Source organism: Cyprinus carpio, chromosome A18 (assembly GCF_018340385.1).
Source record: "Cyprinus carpio isolate SPL01 chromosome A18, ASM1834038v1, whole genome shotgun sequence".
NCBI lineage: Eukaryota > Metazoa > Chordata > Actinopteri > Cypriniformes > Cyprinidae > Cyprinus > Cyprinus carpio.
Genome location: NC_056589.1, coordinates 27,349,243 through 27,375,280, shown reverse-complemented (window position 1 = coordinate 27,375,280; position 26,038 = coordinate 27,349,243). Strand labels below are relative to the sequence as shown.

Sequence of the window (26,038 nt, the reverse complement as noted above, 5' to 3'; positions counted from 1 at the left end):
TAATAATAAATATTAGAAAACGTACCAAAATACACATAAATTCAAACCCAAAAAAACCCATATCAATCATTTCAAACCTGTCCACGTTTAATGGCTGATGCATATAAATATAAGCTGAACGTGCCAAAATATGTTTAAAGCTTCCTCTAAAATGACAAAAAACTATCAATAAGCAGAAAAAATTGTTTAAAACAAATAAAGTATAAAAAATTTAACAACAACAACAACAATAAACAAACGACCAAATTAAGAAGTTCTTAGCCCAAAATCCACAGGGATCCGGTCTGATTCCTGTCCTGACCAATGGCAACACAGATTCAAGCAGCCCAAAATACAGATAAAGTACTATATGTAATCCGCAGCCAATCTGGAGATTTATCTTTCACTGTTAATGTTTTTAAGCAGTGGTAGGTTAACTTCAAAGAACACTCTATACACTGTCTGCAAAAAGTGGATTCCTGGATTATACTGGCTTCATATATCAATGCATTATTAATTAGATGTTACTGTCACTTTTTGGCAAAATAAACTCTGTTAGAAAGCAAAATCTGACTAGCTAGAGGACAATCTAAATGCTGAATTGCAAGAAAAACATGCAAAGCTCACCATCTGCGTCTCGTCCTTGAGAAGATACTGTAATTTAGCATTTATCAGACAAACAGTCCAATTACACCGAACACAGCTCATCTAAACTAATTCATCTAATATACATCTGATAGAAAACGGCGTGCAAAGGCAAAGAACACAATGCTTTGGGAATAAGGCAGCTTTATGTAAAAAATATGTGAATTTAGCTGGACATTATTAGTAAAATGTAATCACTATATCGTGTTATTTTCAGATTTACTGGAATATATCCATTAACTTATTTTAGTTATTAGTTGACCAAAACTAAAACCATAAATACAGTTAAAAAAAGAAAATAAAAATCTTAACATTTTTGTTACTTGGAAAAAAAAAACAATTTTTTTTTTTTTTTATAAATGATAAAATAGATAGAACAATAGACAGACAGACAGACAGACAGACAGACAGATAGATAGATAGATAGATAGATAGATAGATAGATAGATGCTGACCTCAGTTCAGGAAAGTCTGTGTTCTGTGAGTTTCAGGTGAGCTGAGAGGATCCAGACGTCCACACAGGTGCGTCAGAGGAAGAATGAGTGTGGATGAGGAGTGTGAGACACCCGATGACTGTGACTCTCTCATTCACAGCCACTGATCCTCACAGCGGAGGGAGGGAGGGAGGGGTCAGGACAGACACGGGACGTCCCGAGTGACAGGAGGGAGGAGGAGGAGACTCCACGGGGGGAGGAGAGCATGACAGGTCACACACACACACACACACACACACACACACACACACAAAGAACATACTAAAACACATCATCTTATACAGAAAACATTCCTCAGACAGGATAGAGATGCACTAAAAGAGAAAAGCCGCCCAGCAATCAAACTCTGAATGCAAATGAACAGGCAGTATTTCACCAGTGACTGTCTGTATCACTGATGAAAAGGTCACCGCTTTCCAGGCCGTTTGATTTGAGATGAATTTTACAGCAGTGCAACCTGGAGATGACAAGCTGATTTGCCTTATTCATTACCACCTAAACAAACACTTATAACAAAATCATAAACACCTAAACAACAATTCATAAAATAACAATTACCAGTCAAAAGTTTGTAATAAATTTAATTTAAACAAATCTCAAATATATCCACCAATACTTAGTCACCAATGCTGCATTTATTTGACCAAAGATACTGTAAAAATTTAATCAAAAAAACCAACTTATATTTATGAAAAACTATTCAGATCTAAAATAACCATTTTCTATGTAAATATATAGTAAAATGAAATTTATTGCTGTGATCAAAGCTGAATTTTTAGGATCATTACTATAGTCTTCAGTGTCTAATGATCCTTCAGAAATCATTCAAAAAAATTCTAATTAATCCAACTTTTGACGATAGTAAACATGGTCACAAATACTCAAAAAAAGCACAAATTAAGTTGACGTTTCGACCTTTTGACCAATGAAATTCCATCACATTTCCAGTCATTCAGTCAATCTATTATTAAATAAATAACACCTAAAATATTTTTTAATATAATCATATTGAGTTTGCTTTTCTAGTTGATATACATTAACACAAAAAAAGTATAACAAAAAAAAAAAAAAAGTCTGAAAATAGCAATTTTAAAATTCTAATATTTTGCATGATCACAGAAACCTGTTCAAAACATGTCAAAAACAACAGTATTTTAGGCAAATAACTGAACATTCAATTAAACTTTATTTCATTTTGTGAAAGAGTGAGAAAAAACACAATCTCAAAATACAAAAAGATACATCACAGGATATGATCAAGGTTTCTTTGGCTTTTTTACCCGTTCTGATAAGGCACATCTATTCATCTGTAAACAACAGACAACAGGCATCACACGCAAAGAAACTGAAAAATAATGAGTAATAAAATCTAAATAATTCATAGTGATTGTAAAATGGCACAGATGTAGAGAGATTCTCACATTTCACATCTAAGAAGTATCTTGGCATTTGGTATTAGAGGGTAAACACAGAGGAGAACAGTTTTGGCTTTATGATGACATTTAGATTTTTCAAAAAAAAAAAAAAAAAAAAAAAAAAAAAAGCCAGAAACCTGCTTCTTCCTCTGTTGACTTACTGACACCTAGTGGTTATAACTGCGCTTTACATTGTGTGGATAATATTAACCCCTTAGATAACCTATTATATAGTAAACACTAGTGATCATTTCTATTAAATGTTTAAAATGTATTTTTAAACAGCTGTACGGCTTTTAAAACTCTTTATACTCATCATGCATTGGCTCTTCCTTAAACAGAGACATTTTCACATGCCTGTATGGAATATTTACTTCAAACACCATGTTAAACATGAATCATGGATTCTGGTAAACAGATGAAAACACTAGATAAAACACCACATCGTTCGTAGAAATGTTTCCTTTCACAAAAGCTTGATAAACCGATTCATAAAAAAAATCAACATGTGGTCAAGATTATGGCAAATATTTGAAAGCGATAACACAACAGAGAGACTAAACACCCTCCTAAATGCCCTCCATTTCAGATTGTTTGGCAAATTAAATGTGAAATTATGATCATAAAACTTACATTTCTAACTACATATCTGAATAGTACATAGTGGTATTAGATAGATGCATGCATGTTATTTCATATACTATTATAAATGCATATCCTACGATATCTTGAAATATATATATATATACACATTCCCAACATTTGAAAGCACATAAGAGCAGAAAATGACACTTTTAAAGGGACAGTGCACCCAAAAATTAAAAATCTGTTATTGTTTACTCACACTCATGTTGCGTAAAGCCTGTATGAGTTTCTTTCTTCTGCTGAGCACAAAATAAATTATTCTGAATAATGTTGGCAAAGGTAGCCAGTATTTTTTCCCCTACTATGGAAGTCGATGGCTACCGTCAACTATTTATTTACCTAAATATCTTCAACAGACGAATGAAGCAATTGAGGGTGAGTAAATGATTTTCATTTTTGAATGAACTCTCCCTTTAAGTTGTAAAAAGTGCTTGTAAACAAGTAAATCAGCTTCCAAGAAACATTCCCAAAAAGATCAAGAGCATGTAAATATAAGTGTAATACTCTATGATTTTCCACAGACACAGGACGTGTTGTAAACCCTCTATGGTCACCGTAACATGCTCAGATGTTGGTCAGGACGTCGCTGGTCGTGAGGCTCACCGAGACCAGACCCGGGAGCTCGCTGCTCTGCCGGTTTCCTTTGTCACGCAGGTGAAGGGTGTGAAGCTGCTGCAGGTCGGACAGGTCGCCGCTCAAGGTCGCCTGACCCATGAACGAGTCCTTCAGAATGTTCTTGTTGTAGACCTGATTGACAAAGAGGTGAGAGAGATAGATGCAGATTACAGGAGGAAACATGACCGAATCCATTCCTAAAGATCGCTAGAAGACTGGCACCTGAATGCGGATCGGCTCTTTCGGCTTCTTCCTGTAGAAAACCGCCTTCACGTCAAAGTCTGGGCTCTGAGTGTTTTTGTGCACCAGCGAACGAACCTTCTCTCCCTCACAGCTGATGATGACGTACGGGTCCGACGCTGAAATTTCATTCAAAAACAGCAAAACTTACTTCAGGGTCAATTAACTTAACAACACGAGCTCTGAATGCACTTATGTTCAATTTCAAACATGTTGGTCTCATTAAAAAAGCTGACAGTCCTTTTGAGCAGTTGTGTATTAAATTGTTGTCGTCATGTGACAAGCAAATCAAGAAACAGGAAATGACATCACAGAGTCTTTTGACTGCACTGTCAGGAAGTTATTTAAAACATCAAATAACTGGATCTTTTTTGCTGCATCAAGTAAAAAAGTGAACTTAAATCATTTAAAAATTAATATTTAAAAATAATAAAAATACAAATAATAAAAATATATATTTTTAGTTATAATAAAATAACTTGAGACAGATTAAAATACTTTTATTCAGCAAAGATACATTAAATTGTTTAAAAGTGATAGTAAAGACATTCATGTTATAAAAGATTTCTATTTCAAATAAATGCTGTTCTTTTGAAGTTATTCACCAAAGAATCCTGAAAATAAAATTAAAAAATCATGGTTTCTATTAATAAATATATTAATCAGAAATGTTTCTTGAGCAGCAAATTCTGAAGAATCATGTGACACTGAAGACTGGAGTAATTAAAAGTAAAAATTTAGCTTTGATCACAGGAATAAATTAAATTTTACAATATATTCAGCTAGAAAAAGTTATTAGAAATTGTAATAATATTTCACAATATTCCAGTTTTGATCACATAAATGCAATCTTGGTGAGCACAAGAGACATCTTTCAAAAACATAAAAATAAAAAATAAAAAAAAATCTTTAAAAAAAATCTTACCGACCCTAAATTTCTGTATTGAAGTGGACACTCAAATATACTGAAGTTGTCAGAAAAATAACTTACTATTTTACTTAGTGATTATAACACTTTGTAGAATAATTAAATAATGGCTGTAAATATGTATATATATTTCAAAAATGCTTCAATACAGAAATGGTTGAAAAATGCTCAAAAATTCTAAAAATGTCAAGTGAAACAACAAATATGATACATAATAATAATAATAATAAAAAAAGAATACACTCCTAAAGATTTGGCACATGCATTTTGAACTAGATTTCTATTTCATGATGTCAGATGTCTTCTGTGCATCATGAATGTGTCAGATTTGAATAGGCAGAAGATGAGATTGTTAAAGAAAATGTCTGAAGGATCATATTTGTAGGATCTCTTCATGTTGTGTACAGGAACAGGAAGAACCTGACGTTACTCACATCCATCTGAGTCCTGAGCCTGGAGCCCATCTGCTCTGTGGACGTGCACCTGTGTGACCAGCTTTGGATACCCACAACACCCCGTCCAGCAGGTGTGGGGCGGCTCGTCTGATGCCAGCTCCCTGAACACCACACAACCTTCATCAACACACTCAGAATCTACACCGCAAAAACAAAAGACTACTGTTAAATACACATTTCTGATGTATTACTTGCAGGCTGCAGGTACATCCGTGAAGATACGCAACAGGAAGTCTCCCTGCAGGCCGGGGTCAAAGGTCGTGGGAATGATGACGTAGCGGCCCTCCTTCAGGTCCTTGCGCAGAAACACGCTGCGGGAGTTAATGTAGATGGAGCTGCCCACTGTTTTCTGGATGGTGTGCATGCGGTACGTCCGGTTGAGCTCCACCTTTCAGAACAAAACAATCAATTAATATCATATTTGATAAATGAAATCCAATATTAGTTTTTTTATTAATTTGGAGGTGCTGCTTCCAAAAATAGTGTCTGCTTTGCTCAAACATGTCACACGTTCTTACAAAATATGTGCATTTTGTTGCATTTTTGCTTTCAATAACTATTTAATTGGGTGAAAAATTCCTGTCAGAATCTGAACCATCTGTTCAATTCTCAGCACATTTCCACATGCATGACTGCTTCTGAACACATTATTCTGTGTTGTGTAACAGATAGAAACCCACATACAGAAAACACATTACTTGAGATGTTGACAGATAAATACAGGTCGCACATCACGATAAACAATGACAGAACTCATTATGTTTCAGGGTTTCTGCAAGTTTGATGAAAGTAATGTAAAGTAAAGCTTTTTAAGACCAAATAAAGAAAATGTAAGGAATAAATTGAAGGGATCACAATAAGCCTATATGATCTCTTAATGTTCATGTCTAGGAAGCAGTATGAGTAGAGAGTTTGAAAACTTTACTTTTAGACAAAAACGGTGAGTTTATACTAATGCAATGCAAAAAAAAAAAATCTTAATTCAAATGGAAAACAAGTTTTCATACAGATGTCTGTTCTTAGAAAACAAGATTTTATATCTTCCCTTTGCATCTCCAGTGAATTCATCATGATTTAAGAATGCTCAGATTTTGTATCGGAAAACAAGATTAAAACACAAATTAAAAAATTCAAATCCATCACTTCATGAAACATAAAAATCCCATAACCCTTAAAATTTAAGACTTTCTGCATAAGGCCTTAATTCGTGGAAGGGTGAATTAAAACCACAAATGCTGACATTTGAATGCTTTTGTTATTTTGACAAGTGCAAAAAAAGTCCTCCTTTTTTTCCACTATTTTTGAACTCGGCATCATCAGAATAGGCAATATTAGCCCTTTTTTTTTCAAGATTCATTTGTGTGCGTAATATACATACTTTTTGGATATCAAAGCCGATGGCGATGTTTTCTCCTTTCCCATCTTTGGACTGAGCTCTCTTGTCCTGCTGCTGAAGGCAGATCAGAACCTCGTCCTCAGTCTTCGTCACGTCGAACACATACTGAAAAACACAGAGACACTCTTCAGCACACGTCTACACATGAAACACACACACACACTAGTGAACGAGCGCTGCACCTGTGGGTTCTGGAGGAACGTGGCTTTGTGGTTGATGCAGCCGCCTGATCGGTTCTTTAACGGGTCGTCATGGCGACTCCAGGAGCCCCGCATCACTGCCTCCTCCCAGATCTTGTGGATGCTCAAGTACGACGTGTTAATCAAGCGGCACAGAATCAGGTCGGTGAAATACTTACAGAAATCCTCAAATTCCATCCTGGGAGAGGAAAGGCAGTAGAGAGACAGAGAAGAACAACCATCAACAGGAAGATAATGAGAAGACTTCCTGAATCAGCAGCTGCATGCTTTACATGCAAATAATTTTACTAGTGTCATGTGAAAACTTACATGCAATATTATTCCTGTCATGCATGTAAACCAGGCAAACCCAGTAACTTTCATACGGTAATTGCAAAGACGCCAGAAAGGGAGGATGACGTATTTTTGCAATGAAGAATTAATTTAACAAAAAGCTTCACATACCGCTTTTAAACCATTTTTAATGAAACCTTATTTTAGCACGTCACAGATAGAAATGCTAAAACATTATTTGAGATATTAACAGATATAAACACGCACAACAAATATGAAAATTATAAATAAAAAACTCAATATTTTTATTATTAACCAGAAACAGAAAAGTTTTAGGTTTTTAGGTTATTTGATCAGAATATTTCTTTGTTGAATATTAATCTCATATATGAATCTCACCAGAACTCGCCGTCATCCTCCACGGTCACACCAATCTTCTCTCGCTCACTCTTACTGACTCTCTTCCACTCCTCTGAGCTAGATGGACAGACACAGAACAAAATGGATTAAGAAAAAACATTAGTGTTTCAATTCAATTCAATTCCCTGTAAAACAAACAAACTTCATTATTTTCCTGTTTATTACTGTAAAGCTGCTTTGAAACAATCTGTATTACATAAAGCACTATATAAAAAAGTGATTTGCCTTGATTTTATATATATATATTATATTTTATTTTTTTTACATTTTTTAACCAGTATGCCTTTAATGGCATATTTTATACATTTGTTTTTGTATTTCTGAACCTTTGATTTGATTTAATTTAATAAAAAAAATACTTTAAAGAAAATACAATATTAAAATGTAAATATTTAATTTCCTTCATCCAAAAATTATATTCATCAGCATGATTTTAAAATTGTATTAAAATGTACAAATGAAAATGTATTTAATAAAATTAAATGCTTTATTATCCTGTACATCAATACTAATTATTTTGATGAATTTGCAATATAAGCATTATAAAATTAAATGAATTAATAAGACATTATTCACATGTTATAGGTCACTAAACAAGTGGTCTTTGGTAAAAGATTCCAGATTTAGAGTATTTAAATGTTGTTTTCTCTCCTAAAACCCTGCAATGTGAACACAGTCAGTATTGACTCAATGTTAACTGGCAAAGCATGAACAAAAAAGTATTTAAAGCATTTTACGATGCTGAAATATGACACTTGATGTTGAGTTTGTCCTCCAGTAGGTGGCATTATGAGCACAAAAATACATTTGAGCATTTAAAAGTAACAGTCTGTGGTTTGAGACAAAGCATCTCAGTCAGCACAGCCTTAACATCTCCTGTTTTTTTCCATATCATCTTCTCATAATTACTTTTTTTTTTACATGGGCGAGCCATGCATTATGCACAATAACTTCAATACTTTAATCCTTCTTATTCACAAATCATGTTTCATTCTGAATCATTCTCTTCGTAACTGTTTAGCACATCCACTGGAAATGTTAGCATTAGGCGCATGTTGTCTAGCTATTGGGGAATTTGTTTACATGATCGCTTGAAGTGCTTCTGTGCCCTAAATCAAACTGTTTACATCACGGGAAGGCTGGGAAAAAACCTCAGCGTTAAATAAGGCCAGGTTTCCTTGCGTTGCACAAACAGTACAACACAAAATAGCGAATTTAGTCTGCAAGTTTCTGTTGGAGCATCATGCAGGAGTGTTTAAATGTGTACAGGCCCCTTTATAAACCACACACTCGACAGTAACACTAAACAGCTTCCAGATGTTCACAAACCTATCACTCCAAGCTCCGATCCACTCTTTCTGACCCCACGGGTTCCTCATACGGATCATGGAGAGCTTCTCTGATTTGAAGAACGCCATCAGGCCGGTGCCCAGACGCACCTTACGCACATCAGTCACCGCATACGCGTGACCTTTGACCAGGCCGCAGTCTAAACGGGCTTCCATGTCCGCCTGACTCGTCGCCTACAAAAACAAGAATCCAAAAATGAACACATGAGACTGAGATGAGACACATTAATGCATTAAATGCTAATGCGTGTGAATCTCACTTTAATGGAGCAGCTGATCAGGCCTCCTCTGTTGTGGACCTTCAGAACGCGCTCGAACAGCTGATTTCGGGCCTCTTCATCCTGACTGAACTTCCCTTCCAGCAGATCCATGGGCTCAGATATTCCACCAGTGAAATCCACAAGAGCGTCAGCCGTGTTTCCGCCATCCAGAGCATCATAACAGCCACATAACCTGATAAAAGAGGGACCGGATAAATGAACCAGTAAAAATAAGTATATTAGGGTTGGATACTAATATATATATATATATATATGGCTGTTCAATAGTTTGGGGTCAGTAAGATTTTTTTTTTTAAAGTTGTCTCTTATGCTCATTAAGGCTGCAATTATTTGATCAAAATTACAGAATAAACAGTAATATTCTGAAATATTATTACAATAAAAAAAAAGGTATTTTATTTTAAATATGCTTTAAAATGTAATTTATTTCTGTGATCAAGGCTGAATTTTCAGCATCATTACTCCAGCCTTCAGTGTCACATGATCTTCAGAAATCACTCTTATATGCTGATTTGCTGCTAAAGAATTCTGATTATTATCAACGTTGAAAGCTTTTTTCTTGCTTTTTTTTTCTTTTGGAAACTGATCATTTTTCCAGGATTCTTTGATAAATAAAAAGTTTAAAAAGAACAGCATTTATTCAAAATAGAAATCTTTTCTAACAATATAAATCTTCACTTTCACTTTTTTTCAATTTAACACATGATAAAAGTATCACACGTTCCAAATAATATGAAGCAGCACAACGGTTTCCAACATTGTTAATAATCAGAAACGTTTCTTGAGCAGCAAATCAGCATATTAGAATGATTTCTGAAGATCATGTGACACTGAAGACTGCAGTAAAAATTGAGCTTTGATCACAGAAATAAATTACATTTTAAATATATTAAAATAGAAAACCGTTTTCTAACAGAATATTACTGTTTTATGCTGTATTTTTGATCAAATAAATGCAGCCTTAATGAGCATAAGACACTTCTTAAAAAAAAAAAAAAGAAATCTTACGGATCCCAAACTTTTGAATGGCAGTGTGTATATAAAGAATACGCTTTTCAGTCATATTATATTAAATATAAGATAGCTCCATTCAATATGATGTTTTATTCTGTCTGATATTTACTTGGCATAGGCTTTCTCCACCAGTGCACTCCAGAACTCATTACTGTCGTTGGAGTGGCAGTAGATGAGCTGTCCGTTTGCGGTTGGCAGTCGGTCATCAATAACGACGTCCACCCATTCTCCAAAACGCCAGAACCGAAAGTGAAATATCCCAGCATAGCTCTCCGGTTTCTGCTTGTCCCATTCCTGGTCCTTCCAATCTGGGATAACCTATAAACAGACAAAACACTGCTTTTTTATAACTATAATCAGCTAAAACACACACTGCCAGACATCTGATGCAGACAAGGAAAATGTGGGAAACAAAAACCACAAAAAAGCCATGGAATGACAGGAGCTTATGGGTGAATAATATAAAAGCTATCGAGAACACGCTCACTCCAAACATCAAAAAAGAAAATAAGAAATTATTTTTTGATAACAGTTTTACATAAATTATCCCTATTTAAAACAATGTTGTTTTACTATTAAATAGAATTATAATTATCTTAGTATTTTTTTTGTTTAATTTTAGTAATATTTTAATACTTTAAATTTTCAATTTTAGTACTTCAACATTTCAGATAGTTGCCAAGGCAAAATTTCTAATTTTCCTAAATTTTAATAGCATTAGTTTTGCATTAGTTGTACATTTTCATGTCAGTTAAGCACATTTTTACCCTTAATTCAGAATAATGCAATACTAAAAATTCAGTCTATAATAATAATAAAATAATAATAATAATAAACTAAGTGAAGAATATATAAATCATAGAAGTATAAATATAGTAGAAGTTAAAAAAAATAATTGCAATACTTTCCCCCCATATATTTGGATTTTTACTGCATGACAATCTAATGAAAATAATCAGAACTAAATAAATCAATAAAATAAAGTCAAATGTCCATAGGCATTAGGTAAAGGTGATGTGGGGATAAAATAAAATAAAATATCCACTGGCATTAGGTAAAGGGAATGTGGGGTTTAAATAAAATAAAATAATAAAATAAAACAAAAGCAGTATTATCAATCAGATGCATATTTAAATAATCCAAAGAAATTCTTGCCAAAAAAAAAATAAAAGAAAAAAAAATCCTAAGCATCTGTTGCCTAGTGCTGCAACACGTCAAACTCTAGCAGTGAATCTCTGGTTGATTCGCTCCTCCTCCTGCTCCCAAAACTCATCCAGAGGCTCAGAGCATGTGCGGCAGAATCAATAAAGTCCCCAACTAAACCAGGCTTTTTGCCCCGCGGGGCCACAGAGGCGGGTGGAGGGGTGGGATGGAAAGTGAAGGTTGAGAGAGGAGAGAGTTTATTCAGTCGCACACAGACACAAACCACAAGCGCACCGATCCTCCCTCGACTCGAAGACGATCCAGTCATGGGTTTGGAAATAGAGCTGACCTTCGCCGAGGACCTGCAGCTGACGGAGGTGATGCGTCTGAGGGTGCAGTCGCTGCAGCAGAAGGGCCAGAAGCGGCAGGACGGAGAGAGGCTGCTGCTGCCGCACGAGTCCGTCTACAGGCTGGACTTCAGCCAACAGGACCTGACCTTCTCCCGCTGGAACGTCAGCCTGCAAGGAACGGGACGCTTCACCGTCACCGGCATCTGCCAGCTCTGGACGCCCGACCTGACCAACCTGATGACCAGGCAGCTGCTGGAGCCCATCGGCCAGTTCTGGAGGAACGCCGGAGATCCAGAGGATTTGCCCATCAAGTGTCTGGAGGCGGATATTCAGGAGTTCGGAGAGAGGATCGCAGAGCTGGCAAAGGTGCGGAAAGTCATGTACTTCCTGTTCGCTTTCAAGGAGGGAGCGACGAAAGAGAAAATCTCATGCTCTTTGACCTTCAACATAAACAATTAACAGATCGAATCTCTCCAAGCATCGTATCCTAAAACCCCAGACAGGTTAGATGCTCTCAAACCTCTTTTTTCGCCAATCAATCATAAAAACTTAGACATTTATTATGTATTTAGCTTCCTGCTGTCCAGAAAAGCAACATTTTAGAAAGATTGTTAATTATGCACATGCATTTTGTCCGGTGAATATGTAATCCAGTGCCATTTTGATGCTTATAGACAGCTCAATAAAAATTTCTGTGTCAATCATTCGGTTTCTGTATGTGAGTGTTTCATTTTTGAGTACTGGAAGGTCAACAGTCCTGACCAGCATCGGCTCTAACCAACACACAGCCGAATCAACATCGGGAATCAATCAAAGTGCCCTGCCTTTAGGCAAATGCCACGCATTAGTTCTGGAAAGTCTGACTCACTGATTCAATGAACTGCTTCAAAAAGCCAATTCTTCAGTTGTTTATGTCATCAAGTGTTTCCATTACATTTCTCACATTATCTATGAAAACGTTTTCTCTCCTGGCATCAACATCTATAACTCTGTTTCAAATAATGGTTAAAATAGTTATCATTTTACTGATTTTAATTATTTATTTTGCTTTGTTGTTTTAATTGTAATGTTATTATAATATATTATATTAAATGATATAAATATGCATTTATATAAATGCTTTTTTTTGCATTATATAATAAAGTACTTTTATAGCTAACATTTCAGCTCGTCAACACAGCAAACACAAACCATTTAATTACAATAATTTTTTGATATTTCATGCAGTACTGAAAAGTTTTTTTAATCATGAACTAAAAACTATTTAACTATAAAACTATTAAAACATTTTTGTATGTAAACAAAAGCTGAAATAAAATAAAATATTACACTGATTTATTTTTTATACTATATTTGCTATATTTATTCTGTATTGAAAATAATAAAAAAAAAGTTTTATATTGCAAGTAAATGTAAATAAATCAGTTTTGCAGTATTATCAGTTAGATGCATTTTTAAATAATCCAAAAAATTGTTAAAAGTTTTTAAAAAGCAGTGGGCATCTGTTGCAACATCAGACTGTTATTTTATATTTCATGCAGTGCTGAAAAGGTTTTTTTTATCATTGACTAAATCTTTTAAAAATATATATTTTTAAATAAAATAAAATAGGAAATAATAAATACTAAAAAGTACAAAACAAATACAGAACTACAACTAAAACAAAAATAAATTTAACCTAATTAGTGAGATTTTAAAAAAAAATTGCAAAAGCACACAACACAATTACTAAAACTTAATTATTATTAGTTATTATTATAATTAGTCACACTTTATTTTAAGGTGTCATTTAAGGTATACTTCTAGGGGTTAATTTGGGTAATTTAAGGTATAAAGTACTAAGTAAGATTAATCAAAGTAACTCAGTTGCATGTAATTCTATTGTTATTTAGTAAGTAGATGTAACATGTATAACAAGGTCACTGTGAATAAGTGTCATCCCACAATTAATTTTTTTTTCATAGCTAGTTGCAATGCATTCTGGGATTGTCTTCTCTATGAAGCACATGTGATGCTGCCTTAATAAAATGGCCAAAAAGAGGTCTTAAATGGCAACATATGATCCCTGCCTACTTTTAAGACCAGCTTTAGCATCTTTATATAGTGGCTAGGTAGGCAGCTCACTATGAAAGAGTGTGTGTCTGACGGAGGTCTTCGGGGGATGGCAGGAAGACAGGGATGTGTTACAAGACAGTAATTAGATCTCAGGAGGAAATGACACATCTAGTGGAGACAGAACACACAGCTCGGAGGGAGATGGAGAGCTCGGCGTCCTGCGCACCGGTGTATATCCGTGTGAGGTGCGTTACGGCAGGACGTCCCGCGAGGCTCTTTAATGAGAATTACGTGGAGCAACACGGACGGATGACGTACGACTGTAAGCTCATGAGTGAACGGAAGTGCTTTAAAAAAAAACTCTCTCCATGCATTCGCATCTGGAAATGTGTAACAGAGAAGCAAACAGAAGTTGTCTCGTGGGACTCAGTGTTTGTCCACGAGTGTGCATCGTTTGTGGACACGAATAAACATAGAGAAAGGAGATAACCCCAAGTCTCCAATTAGTCAGAAGCCATCAAGGAAATCTCATTCTCTCTCATTCTCAATTATCATTTGCTCGGGAAGCACATCCCATGACTCTGTTTGTAAGGATTACAGTGTACCTGCAAACACAGCGTAATGAGGAAACGTTACGTTCTGTGTGAAATTATGAGCTTACACTCGAGGAATCGACGCACTGCTGTATAAAACAATAACAATCAGACATTGAGCAGAGCTTGAGGATTTATTTCATGAAAAATAAGATTCGTAAAAGCCTATTCAACATGACCTTTATTATTTCTTACAAAACAACAGGCAAACGTTCATTGAGCTATTTGTGCCACACTTATACTGCGTTCTGTGTCTGATGTTTTGTCAATGTTGCAAAAATGGTTTGTGATCGTCTTGGAAACATTAGCACAATAACAATGTGCTGAAAACTACAACGATGTTGTAATTGCTCTCTAAAACACATTAAAACTAATAAAATTTTTCGGCTAATTAAAATAAAGCTGAAATAAAAGATTTAATAAAAATTAAATAAATTTTTTTATAAAACTTATTTCAGTTAGTTGCAAAGGCAATTTAAGCACCAAAATTAAGTTCTTAGAAAAAGACTAGAACTAAAAAAAAAAAAAAAAAAAAAAAAAAAAAAAAAAAAAAAAAAACTAAAGTTCATTAGAATAAAAATATTAAAACTAAATTAAATGAAATTTAAAAAAATAAAAATAAAATGGAACTACAAACCAATCAGTAATGTTTTGCATCGTTTTTGAATTTGCGTTACAGCTGTATTTTTTGTAAATAACTTTTTTTACTTTTTTAAAACAAAAATATATATATATATATATATATATATATATATATATATATATATATATATATATATATATATATATATATATATATATATATATATATATATAAAAAGACACTTTGCAATTTAATAAAAATCTAAATATTTCTAACAACAAATATAAAAAAAGATTGCTCAAAAATTTTTTGTCGTGGAGCTGGTGAAAATGTTGGCAGGGCAAGTAAAACTCATCATTGTTGAGCCCTGATTTTTACAGACATCAAGAACATATAGATCAGTTTTGGCGTTTTGAGGGATTCTGTGCAGTCCAAAGATATAAATAACTCAAAAGTACAATCACAGAGTTGGAAACTATGATAAAACCAGACATGATGTGAATGCAATGTTTCAACATGCTTCAGTGTTTAAGACTCTTTAAATGACACACAAACACACTGCTGCTCATTAAGACGGATACAGTGAGGTTGGTGATGCCACACCATGGACAGGTCAAATACAAGAAATAAAGGTAGGTGGTTAAAGTTCAAGACTGGTATTCATGTTTCTTCAGTGAGATTGTCCCTGCAATGTGTTCAAGGAAACAGTTTCCATTGACTCTGAAGTCAACCTCTGCTTCCTTCTTTCAATGCTTCATACCCATGAGGTGTTGATGTGAGATCGGTCCTCCTCTCTGACAGGATGCAATATCTTCCAGCCAATAATTAACCCTGCAGGGCCCGTGTAATGATGACGTTTCACTATCAGCGAATACGAGGTGGAATATGGTGTGAATGTCTCAGTCTAGACTGATTTCCCACAGCATAAACTCCATATAACTCACACATCTTCTGACTAGTATATTCTGGTTATGGGGCAATCCTTCTCACTAGAGGGAATATTAACTTTCATTGACATTAAACTTATTCATTAACCAAACTAATGATAAGGGGGTGGGCCGCTGATATCACTGAGCAAGGCTGTTCAGATGAGGACACCCTTACCACAGTAATCACTGTTTCAGACAAAATATCAGAATTACTAGTTATTTCAGTTAAAATGAAGGTGGTTAATTGGTATTAGCCACCACTGTCATCAAAACAAGAAACTGAAATAAATAAAAGAAATGTAAGATTCTTGTGTTCCATTTAAACTTTTTATTTTTTATTTTAATGTATTTGTTTTAAATTTACACTACTGGTCAAAAGTTTAGAATAATTAAGATTGTTAAGTGTCTCTTCTACTCATAAAGGCTGCATGTATTTAATTAAAAATGCAGTAAAAACAGGAAAAATTGTGAAATATTATTACAGTTTATAATAACTCTTTTCGATTTGAAAATATATTAAAATGTAATTTATTAATGTGATCAAAGTTGAATTTTCAGCAATCATTACTCCAGTCTTCAGTGTCACATGATCCTTCAGAAATCATTCTAATATGCTGATCTGCTGCTCGAGACAGCAGGACAGACAGCAATTTCACTATATTTCCAGTAATTATTAACATACAATGTGCATTGTTTGTGTATTGATAACTACGCTTTACAATAGCTTTTTATTCTGGGGAACGATTAATCTAACTTTTAACTGATTAAATAATTTGTAAATATTTTCGTTCAGTTCTATTTAGTTAATATTTTGAGGAGATTTTTGGTACTAAATAATGTGTGCAATAATTATGATCCATTAATAACCATTTAAAACATTAGATTTTCTTATATGTATTTATGTTACAATTAGTGTCGTATTTATGTTTAAAATAGAGAAAACATTTTTAAGTGCAAAGAGGCAAATTAAAGGCATTGATGGCCGGAAAAAAAACATGTAATGTCACGGTTTAAACACTAGATGTGTAGTATTGTGTGTATATATATATATATATATATATAGTATATATATATATATATATATATATATATATATATATATATAATATATATACACACACACACACATAGTCTAAAGTTTTTTTTTTTTTAGGTTTTGCATTTGAATGTATATTTAAACATGATCAAACAATCGATTTTTATACGTTTCGATTTTCTTAAATGTCAAATTTAAAAAGGTTAATTACTCACATTCCAGTGTTATTTTATGATACTCACGTAAGCATACATCATAAGTGAATATTAAAAAAGGCAAGCAAATACAGAATTTAACAACAATAAAAAAAACTCATTCAACTTCCTACATGGAGAGAAAGACTGCAGTAAGACTAAAAACTTAAAAATATGTCAACTAGTATCTGGTTATGGTCAATATTAAGGTGTTTTTTACGTTTATAACTGAAATTATAGTATAACTGTCTATTATCTATAAACATTAACTATAACACGCTACTGTCCAGATTCCTGAGAAGTCAAAGTTAAAGTTAAAATGTCAAAAAATGCACTAATTTCTCCAATTTACCAGCGAGTGTTCTTGAGAAGCACTGAAATGAATGGGCTTCAATGCTGGAACTATTGGCTGCTCCATGACACGCTTTACTTCCGCATTCCACAGTTCCTATGGAAGCCTATGGGAGCGTCACAACTCTATTTCTCACCGGCTCTGATGGCAACTAGGAAGAAGTTGTGGTTACCATGGTAACCACTAACTAGCATGAACTCACCTTCTGCCACAGAGCTTCTCTGGAGGCCAGACTGGAACAGGCCGCCACAAACCAGCAGTTTCCCAGCTGCCCCTGGTTCAGGTCATGAGCGCTGATCCCGTTCACAAACAAGTGCGGGTCTTCACACAGCTCCTGTTATACAGACAGACAAAGAGATTCCCATGATTCTCTGTGCTCACACATGTATTAAACAGAGTCCAGTTACAGAAGGACTGCAGGGCAGTGTGTTTGTCACCTGTAACTAATCCAGACATGTTTTTCTGTTCTTGGTTAACCTGTTTATCGTGTCATTGAGGTGCAATGACTGCTAAAACAGCATAATGTTCTAACTAACCATTTAAAAGCTTAGTTTAAGGGTTAGTTTTCTCCTGAAATGCAACAAACATGGGGAAACTGGTTTATCTGGATAAAAGTCAACATGAAATTCAAGATATTCAAACAAAATTTTATTTTATGTCGACTTCAACACTGGCACCAATGAAACTGGTGTTGAATGATTAATTAAAACAAAATCAAAATCACATTGATTGGGATTTAATTAAACCAATATAATATAACCACATTTAGACACATATGCATTTGGGAACGCAACATCGTCATTAATTTCACCTGATTTGTAAGAAGCGTTTATGAACCTGTTGCCAACAAAGGAGCAACTTTAAGGGTTTCCTGTGGTTTTCTGGTAAAATAAAAGATTGATGGTTTAATGGTTGAAAATTAAGCATTTAAGATATAGTAATTATAATTTATTATCATTGCTGTTGGTGTTAACAATAAAAATAATAATACTAATAATAAAACAATTATATTTTAATATTAGTTATAATATATTGATATTTTTTCAATATATTCGAAACTGTTTTATTACTATGGTAATAATTAATATATTGCTTAATATTTATTATTATTATTATTCATCTAAATAAAAAATAATAATAATTAATAAGAATAATAATTGTTATAGAGTCATACTGATAATATAATGATTAAAAAAAAGCATTTTTTTGGCCAAAGTATGCCCAGAATTTCTCCCTGCTCAGCTTTACTCAACACTAGTATTCTAGTATTATTTCAGATGCTACAGAAAACGTCAGCTGCAGTGAGGAAGAGCTGCTTCATGTGACATTCACGAGTGAAGGTCTGTTTTGCCACTGGCCCGAATTAACAAATCAGACTTCAGCTTCAGCTTCAGCTTAACTGCTGCAGTTCATGACACAGGAAGTTTCTAGTAGGGGGAAGATTGCATTGCACATGCTCACCTACATTGCACTCACTTGCTTGAACAGAACACCGTCATTCATGATGGATGGCGAGACAGGGAGTGTCCTGAATATATGCAAACATGCTGCTCTTTGTGACCTTTCTAGTGGTGTTTACTATTAAGCATACTTAGTATTAAACTTTGGGGTGTTTCTGACATGAAAGATTTCTCAAACTGTGAGTTTGTTGGAGAGAGGTGTGCTGTTATTTTACTAAGTGATCAAATGCACCATTTTTACCTGGCGGATGATAACAGGTAGAAAATCACTGCACAAACACGGTTACATTAGCCGCTCACTAGATATAGCAAGCTTTAAGCGTATCTAACAATGACAGTCCACTCAAGGATCACTCAAAACCTCATGCATATTTAACTAGTTAATGGATTGCCAAAAAGATTTTTCCCAGAGCCTTTAATGGACTGGATTCAGCTTTAATTGACAAAGATCTTTAGGGCTTGTTTCTGTGTGATGAGCTTTAGCTAAATGCTGCTGAAAACAGCAGGGAGGGGAAGAGGAGAAACAACACATTTCATACAGTACAAGTCACGAAATTAGATTCAATTTATGTTTTTCATCATTTTAAAGACCTTCTGCTCTAAAGGGTTGTGCTAGCTTATTTATGAATTTCTGAAGCTGATCAAAGATGTTAAAATACCCCCAAATTCTGAAAGCTAATGTATTGATGCATATAAAAACATTTTTATTTATTATTTTTGCCATGGTCTACATACATCCTGGCTCAGGTTTATTTATATACTAAGAAAAGATTAATTAATTGTAATTCCAGCACAAAACTAAAACAGTTATGACAGCTACAGGAAACCAGTCCTGTACACAAACCTTTACTCAAGCACATTTCTAAACAATAACTATTAGAATCATTGGCTAAATATAATATTTTCAAGCATTCAGAAAGGAGTCAAGCAGGGGACTTTATGAAGAGGCTATTGTTTCGACTATAAACACGTTTATCTGGCATGAGTTTTAACGCGTAAGTAACACGTGGTGTCCAGTTACACAAGATCTACGGCCAAAAGAGCCACACCTTCCACACACACACAGATCAGATATGATTAATGACGATGTGATGGGTTTAATCTAACCAGCCATAAAATCAACCTTCAAATTATTAAAGTGCATTAATGTTACGAAAGGGCACTAATTATCAAGTCTTTGGATGAATCAGTGCTGTCCGCTAACTACAGCTTTTGCTCATACTTTCAGTTCATATGTTAAACCTGAAGCGTAAGTGTTAAATAATCAGATTTAAGATATTAAATAATAAAATAGGGAAAATATACAAATATAGTTTCATACTTTGATCCTGATCTTTAAGTGTTAAATGATCAGATTTACGAAATAAACCTGATCATAAAACAATTAGACTTATTTAATAATAAAATAGGTAAAATATACAAATATAAATTTTCATACTGTAATCCTGAACCTCAAGTGTTGAATTATCAGATTTATAAAATAAATTGGATTATAAAATAATTTTATGTATTTAATAAAAATAGGTAAAATAGAGCAATAACAAGTTTCATATTTTAATCCTGATCTTTAAGTGTTAAATGATCAGATTTATGAAAAAAAACTGATTATAAAACAATTAGGTTTATTTAATAATACAATAAGGAAAATAAATGGACCAACATTATAACACAAATGCAGCAGCAAATTCATATAATGCAACAAATGACTCGTGTTATTTTCATCAGTGGTGATCATTCCTTACCTTTGGTCTCTTCCAGGTGACTTTCCCGATGCGGTTCCCATGATAGAAGAGCGACTGGTCCACAGCGGGGAAGACGGGGTCTTCAAACAGAGTCCTGTTCTGCTGGCACTGTTTCCTCAGGGCTGAAAACTGCTGCTCTTCAAACGGCTTCACTGACGAGAACATCCTGCTGTCTGGAACCACACACAGACTAAAGATCATAATGCAGGAACCCTCTGTGTCTTATTGACTTGGCCGGTGGGATTGGTTTACTGCAACATCCCTTACTGTGCCTGATCTGTTCCGGTGTACGTGTGCGTTTTCGGAGGAAATATGATTTATCCAGAACAGGAACTGAGTTATGGCTGTCGTTTATATAATTGAGCAAAAAGCCTAATGTAGAAACACTGTTTTGAATGTGTTTCTCTGGCCTGAATAACATTCAATACAGTTTCACATTATCTGCTGAAAATCTGCTGAAAATGTACTCACCCTCAGGACATCCAAGATGTAGATGAGTTTGATTCTTCATCAGATTTGGAGAAATGCAGCATTGCATCAGTGTCTCAGCAATGGATGCTCTGCAGTGAATGGGTGCCGTCAGAATGAGAGTCCAAACAGCTGATAAAAACATCATGATAATCCACACCACTCCAGTCCATCAGTTAAAGGGATAGTTTACCCAATAATTAAAATTAAGTCATCATTTACTCATCTTTGGTTGTCTGAATGCTGTATACCCTTCTTTCTTTTTTGGACCACAAAAGGACCAAAGAAAAAAAATGTCCCACATGCTTGTCCATATAATGGCTGTGTATGATGATCAACATGAAGCTTTTAAAGAAGATGCAAATGTATCACAGAGTGGTCCCGTGTGAAAAGCCATTTATTCCAAATGTTCCAATTTAACATATATTATTTAACAAATATCCTGAATTGGCCATTGCTCTCTGTGAAGGACTGGGCATTCATGAGACTATTAGCAACGCAGTTCACTCCGATTCGCCCAGAAAAAGCACACAAGAAACCAACTGGACATTTGGAATATACGGCTCTTCACATGGGACCATTCTGTGATACTTTTGCATCTTGACATCGATCACCATATACCATACACTTCAGAACAACACCAGGGTGAGTAAATGATGACTTCATTTTCATTTTTGGGTGAAATATAACTACTTCTAACGTCTTATGAAGCCAAAAGCTGCTTGTTTGTAAGAAATCCATCATTAAAATATGTTTAACTTCAATCCGTTGTTTCCAACCAAATTACGAGTCCACAATCCATAATAACACTTCCTCCAGTGAAAAAGACCATCTCCTGTAGTCTCTCACATCAAAGTCCACCAACATGTTTGTTTGGAACTGTTTTGGCTTGTAAACAGTGTTTGATCTGTGCAAGATTTCTCTCCTGATTCAGGCGAGATTACTTTTTCATTGGAGAAATCAATATTATGGATAGTGGACAAGGAAAACATTAAATTATGAATTTGCTCCTTACAAAAAATGCAGCTTTTGTCTTCTCCAGATGTTAACTGCTGGACTAGAGTGGAGTGGATCACTTGAATAAAAAAACAATATTTTCATCATCCAACTAAAATCAAACTCTGACCGCACCCACTCACTGCAGAGCATCCATTGCTGAGACACTGATGCAATGCTATATTTCTCCAAATCTGATGAAGAAACAAACTCATCTACATCTTGGATGGCCTGAGGAGGGTGAGCACATTTTCAGCAAATTTAAGATTTTTGGGTGAACTATTCCTTTAAGAAAAAAGTGCAAATCTTTTTAAACAAACACAAAAATGAAAACCCAAAATCCAGAAGCTCTGACATTCTGCCAAACGTCTCTTTCTGCGTAAAATATAATAATATGGCTTTATGGCAAAGCACTACAGGTGAATAGGGTTAAAATAAAAAATGTATAAATATAAACAATTAACACTTAAATATTAAATGTGTATTTTGGATGTTTTCTTTCCACTAGTCTTAAAAGAATACATGTGATGGAAGAAATCACAAAATTGACCAATGCCTGAAAAGCAATGGTTTTGTCTGCATGTCTTGCCTTAAGAAAATAATATGGGTTTGGAATGACATGGTGGGAACTATTTCTTATGTAAAACGGTTTAACATTCATGCAAAACACATCTAGAAGCAACATGAGCAGTGAGACATGAGTCAGTATCACACCGTCAAACCAGAACATCCAAAAACAGGAAAAAAATTAAGAAATTGTCTCTAAGCATGTGATAAACACAACAGACCCCTCCTTTAGTTTACTGTACGCTTCTGCTTTTTGCTCTGGTGTTTATCACTCTTGACAGAGCACCGTGGGTCATCCTGCAGGATTTACAAATGAAAGACGAACCCCATTCACATCTGCACACAACCATAAAAGCATTAGACACGACTGTGAGAGAGAAGAGATCGATACGGAGCTCAAATGAATCTGTTTAAGACACCATACACCCGTCCAGACCGGAATTACTGAACCACACCATTACACTGACAGCACAAAAGATCCAGCTTTCTGAAGACAAACACTACACAAACGCTTTCACAACACATGGATCTTCATTCTGGACATTCAGGATCATGAGAATGAGTCAGCGACGGCATAGTGTTTTTCCAGAGGGTGGGTCTTTGTTGACATACTTATATGGGCAGTTTAAAAGGTCTCAGAACGTCTCTGGACGCTTAAAATGTGTTACTGTCATTGCATTTATAAAAAAAATAATAAAACATGCGTCATCGGTGCTCAGATTTCTTAATATTTTAAGATTAACATTTACTGGACTGCCACTAGCTAAGATTTGATTATCCATACTTTTTTTTTTTTAATCATGTCAAAATGTGAGTATCAGGTTTTTGAGGAACATTTATTATTACAATCATCACTGTATTGAATTGCATTATACGTTTTGAATAAATTGGGAGATACAGAGTGACTACTCTACTGTTATAAAGATCTCATTGATTTACTTTTTTTTTCACATAAATATCAGCATCTGCACCAAATAGCATATTTTTGCTCAGTTTGAGCCTCTAAATAAAACTGAGTTTTTCCTGCTTGAGTTTGAGCTTCATAATCTAACAAAAAGCGTTAAATATTAAAAATGATACATAATAACCATATGCAATTTCCCCCTAAAACTTCAATAATTGTTCTATTTAATAAACAAACTTTTTTTATCCAATGTCATGTTTTACAGGGTTAACTTCCCTTTTCTTCATTTTTGCTCAATGTCTTTTAATCAGTCTGTAAAACAGCAGGTGATTAAATGGCATTGAGCAAAAATTAAAAAATTGAATTGATCTTTTTTAGTGTCATTTAACCTCAAAAACAAACAAATCAATCAGACCTTTTTTAGTGTCATTTAAGCTTCCAAACACTTCCAGCTTTTTGTGAATGAGTGAAGAAAACAGTTCTGTATGCAAGTTAATTTTGGTTGCATACAGGTAAACACGTCTTATTGTTAAAAGGACAATATGTTTTTGTGAAAAAATAAAAAAATAAAAAATGTTTGGAATGTAAAATGTTCAGTATAGAAAACTAAAAACAATAAACATTGTGTCAATTAATGTTCCCATAGTGTTTGCAAATGTTTGAGATAACTGGATAATAATTTTAAAAACCAGTCAAAAGTTTTTGAACAGTAAGAATGTTTTATTTTTATTTGTTTTTTAGAATTATCTTCGGCTCACCAAGCCTGCATTTATTTGATCCCCCCAAAAACAGCTAAAGCAGTAATATTGTGATTTATATATATATATATATATATATATATATATATATATATATAAATTTTACAAATAAAATATATACTAACAAATTTAAAAAATTTTAAAATATTATTTATTTCTGTGTATTTTTTTAGAAATCATTCTAATATGCTGATTTGCTGCTCAAAAACATTTAGTTCTTTAAAAAAATTTAGTTCTTTAAAAAAAAAAAAAAAAAAAAAAAAAATTATTATTATTATTATTAGTATTTAAAACAGTTAAGTAAATTTTTTCAGGATTTTTTGATGAATAGAAAGATCCAAAGATCAGCATTTATCTGAAAGAAAAAGCTCTTGTAACATTATACACTATACAATTAATACTTTTATTTAGGAAGGATGCTTTAAATTAATCAAAAGTGATGATAAACTCATTTATAATGTTATTTCAGATACATGTTGTACTTCTGAACTTTCTCTTCATCAAAGAAACCTGAAAAAAAAAATCTACTAAAGACTGGAGTAATGATGCTGAAAAATCAGTTTTAAAAATCACAGGAATAAATTACATTTTAAAATATATTCAAATAGAAAGCAGGTTTTTTAAATAACTTTATATTATATTTCACAATATTACTGCTTTTGCTTTATTTTGGATTTTTTTAAAAAAAAATGCAGGCTTGGTGAGCAGAAGAGAATTCTTAAAAAAAAAAATTACAAATCTTTCTGACTGTTCAAAAACCTTTGACTGCTAGTGTATTTTATTCATGTGTTCCTCACGCTCGGAAACCACAACTTAAACGATTATTCATCTTCAAACTGGTCAAGAACACAGAACTCTGTCATCTGTATGAATGTATCAAGTTCATTAGAGTGTTACAGTGTAAATTTTCAACATTCCACACACACGCAAACTCAGAACGTGTCGCAACAGAAACACTCAAAGCGTTCAGAACGGGGGAAAACACCGCGGTTAACTGCGATAGGGCTCTTTTTAGACTGAACACCCCAGACACTTGCACTCATTAGAAAAATACCCCAGTAAACATGATCTGAAATGTTGATTTACCTGCACAAATCTTCCTGTTTGAGGACTGAACTGATGCTGCCTGTGGTTTACTGCTTCATTGCGTCCACGGACTGTGTGTTTGTGTCTATTTCCTCGTGTTTCATGTTCTCAGGGCTCTGAGGGAGGGGCCTTCTCTGCTCGTGTGTGTTTCTGAAACATTTATCAGAGAGGAAACACAGGGTCTAAATGATTATCGAGCCACAGAATTCAACTTATCTGAGAAACAGGATGGCCTTTTACTCGCTCTTTAGGGTTCGGCTGTCATTTGGATCCGTTTTTCTGTAGCCAGCTAAGAAAATCAAATCAACAAACGAAAGTAAAACACAAAAGATATAGTTTAAAGCACTATGCTGTTGTTTAAGGTTCCTGCTGCCACCGTGTGGTGAATGTTTTAATTGCGATTACTGTGACAGTGCAGTTAAAAACGGGCGTGGCAGACTGGAAGCTGTCTCTACTCGGATAATAATAATAAA

At 34.1% G+C, this 26,038-nt stretch overlaps 3 protein-coding genes across 4 annotated transcripts in view; 1 reads left to right on the top strand and 2 right to left on the bottom strand.

Moving 5' to 3' along the window:
• The window catches only part of LOC109074446 (unconventional myosin-VIIa-like), a 51,768-nt gene extending 50,219 nt beyond the window's left edge, over positions 1-1,549 (bottom strand). The window contains 1 exon segment of the mRNA XM_042775838.1: positions 1,080-1,549. The gene's annotated coding sequence lies outside the window, so the exon portion shown is untranslated.
• A 736-nt stretch (positions 1,550-2,285) lies between these two features.
• On the bottom strand, positions 2,286-25,931 carry LOC109074448 (calpain-5-like). 2 transcript variants are annotated; one of them, XM_042775703.1, is made up of 14 exons: positions 25,806-25,931; positions 25,566-25,715; positions 20,787-20,976; positions 17,787-17,918; positions 10,459-10,667; positions 9,315-9,507; positions 9,035-9,228; positions 7,685-7,762; positions 6,995-7,190; positions 6,795-6,917; positions 5,608-5,804; positions 5,396-5,517; positions 4,016-4,152; positions 2,286-3,925 (listed from the first exon to the last, which is right to left on the bottom strand). In XM_042775703.1, the coding sequence occupies exons 3-14, from the start codon at positions 20,949-20,951 to the stop codon at positions 3,743-3,745; spliced, it is 1,929 nt and encodes a 642-aa protein (XP_042631637.1). In that variant the 5' UTR covers positions 20,952-20,976; positions 25,566-25,715; positions 25,806-25,931; the 3' UTR covers positions 2,286-3,742. The 2 variants fall into 2 exon arrangements, with proteins under 2 accessions (XP_042631637.1, XP_042631636.1); XM_042775702.1 differs by having other exon boundaries at positions 20,787-20,959; positions 25,806-25,930.
• On the top strand, positions 11,699-12,546 carry ompa (olfactory marker protein a). Its single transcript, XM_019078127.2, has one exon. It carries the CDS (start codon positions 11,819-11,821, stop codon positions 12,299-12,301), a length of 483 nt encoding a protein of 160 aa, XP_018933672.2. The 5' UTR covers positions 11,699-11,818; the 3' UTR covers positions 12,302-12,546.
• Positions 25,932-26,038: the final 107 nt, after the last annotated feature.

Bases quoted from the DNA above. Each gene is read 5' to 3' on its own strand.
- LOC109074448 (XM_042775703.1), bottom strand. From the start codon at position 20,951: ATGTTCTCGTCAGTGAAGCCGTTTGAAGAGCAGCAGTTTTCAGCCCTG. The intron at 17,919-20,786 runs GTAAGGAATGAT...TCTGTATAACAG, and splicing joins TCACCTGGAAGAGACCAAAG to GAGCTGTGTGAAGACCCGCA. The intron at 7,191-7,684 runs GTGAGATTCATA...TTCCTCTCCCAG, and splicing joins GAGGATGACGGCGAGTTCTG to GATGGAATTTGAGGATTTCT.
- ompa (XM_019078127.2), top strand. From the start codon at position 11,819: ATGGGTTTGGAAATAGAGCTGACCTTCGCCGAGGACCTGCAGCTGACG.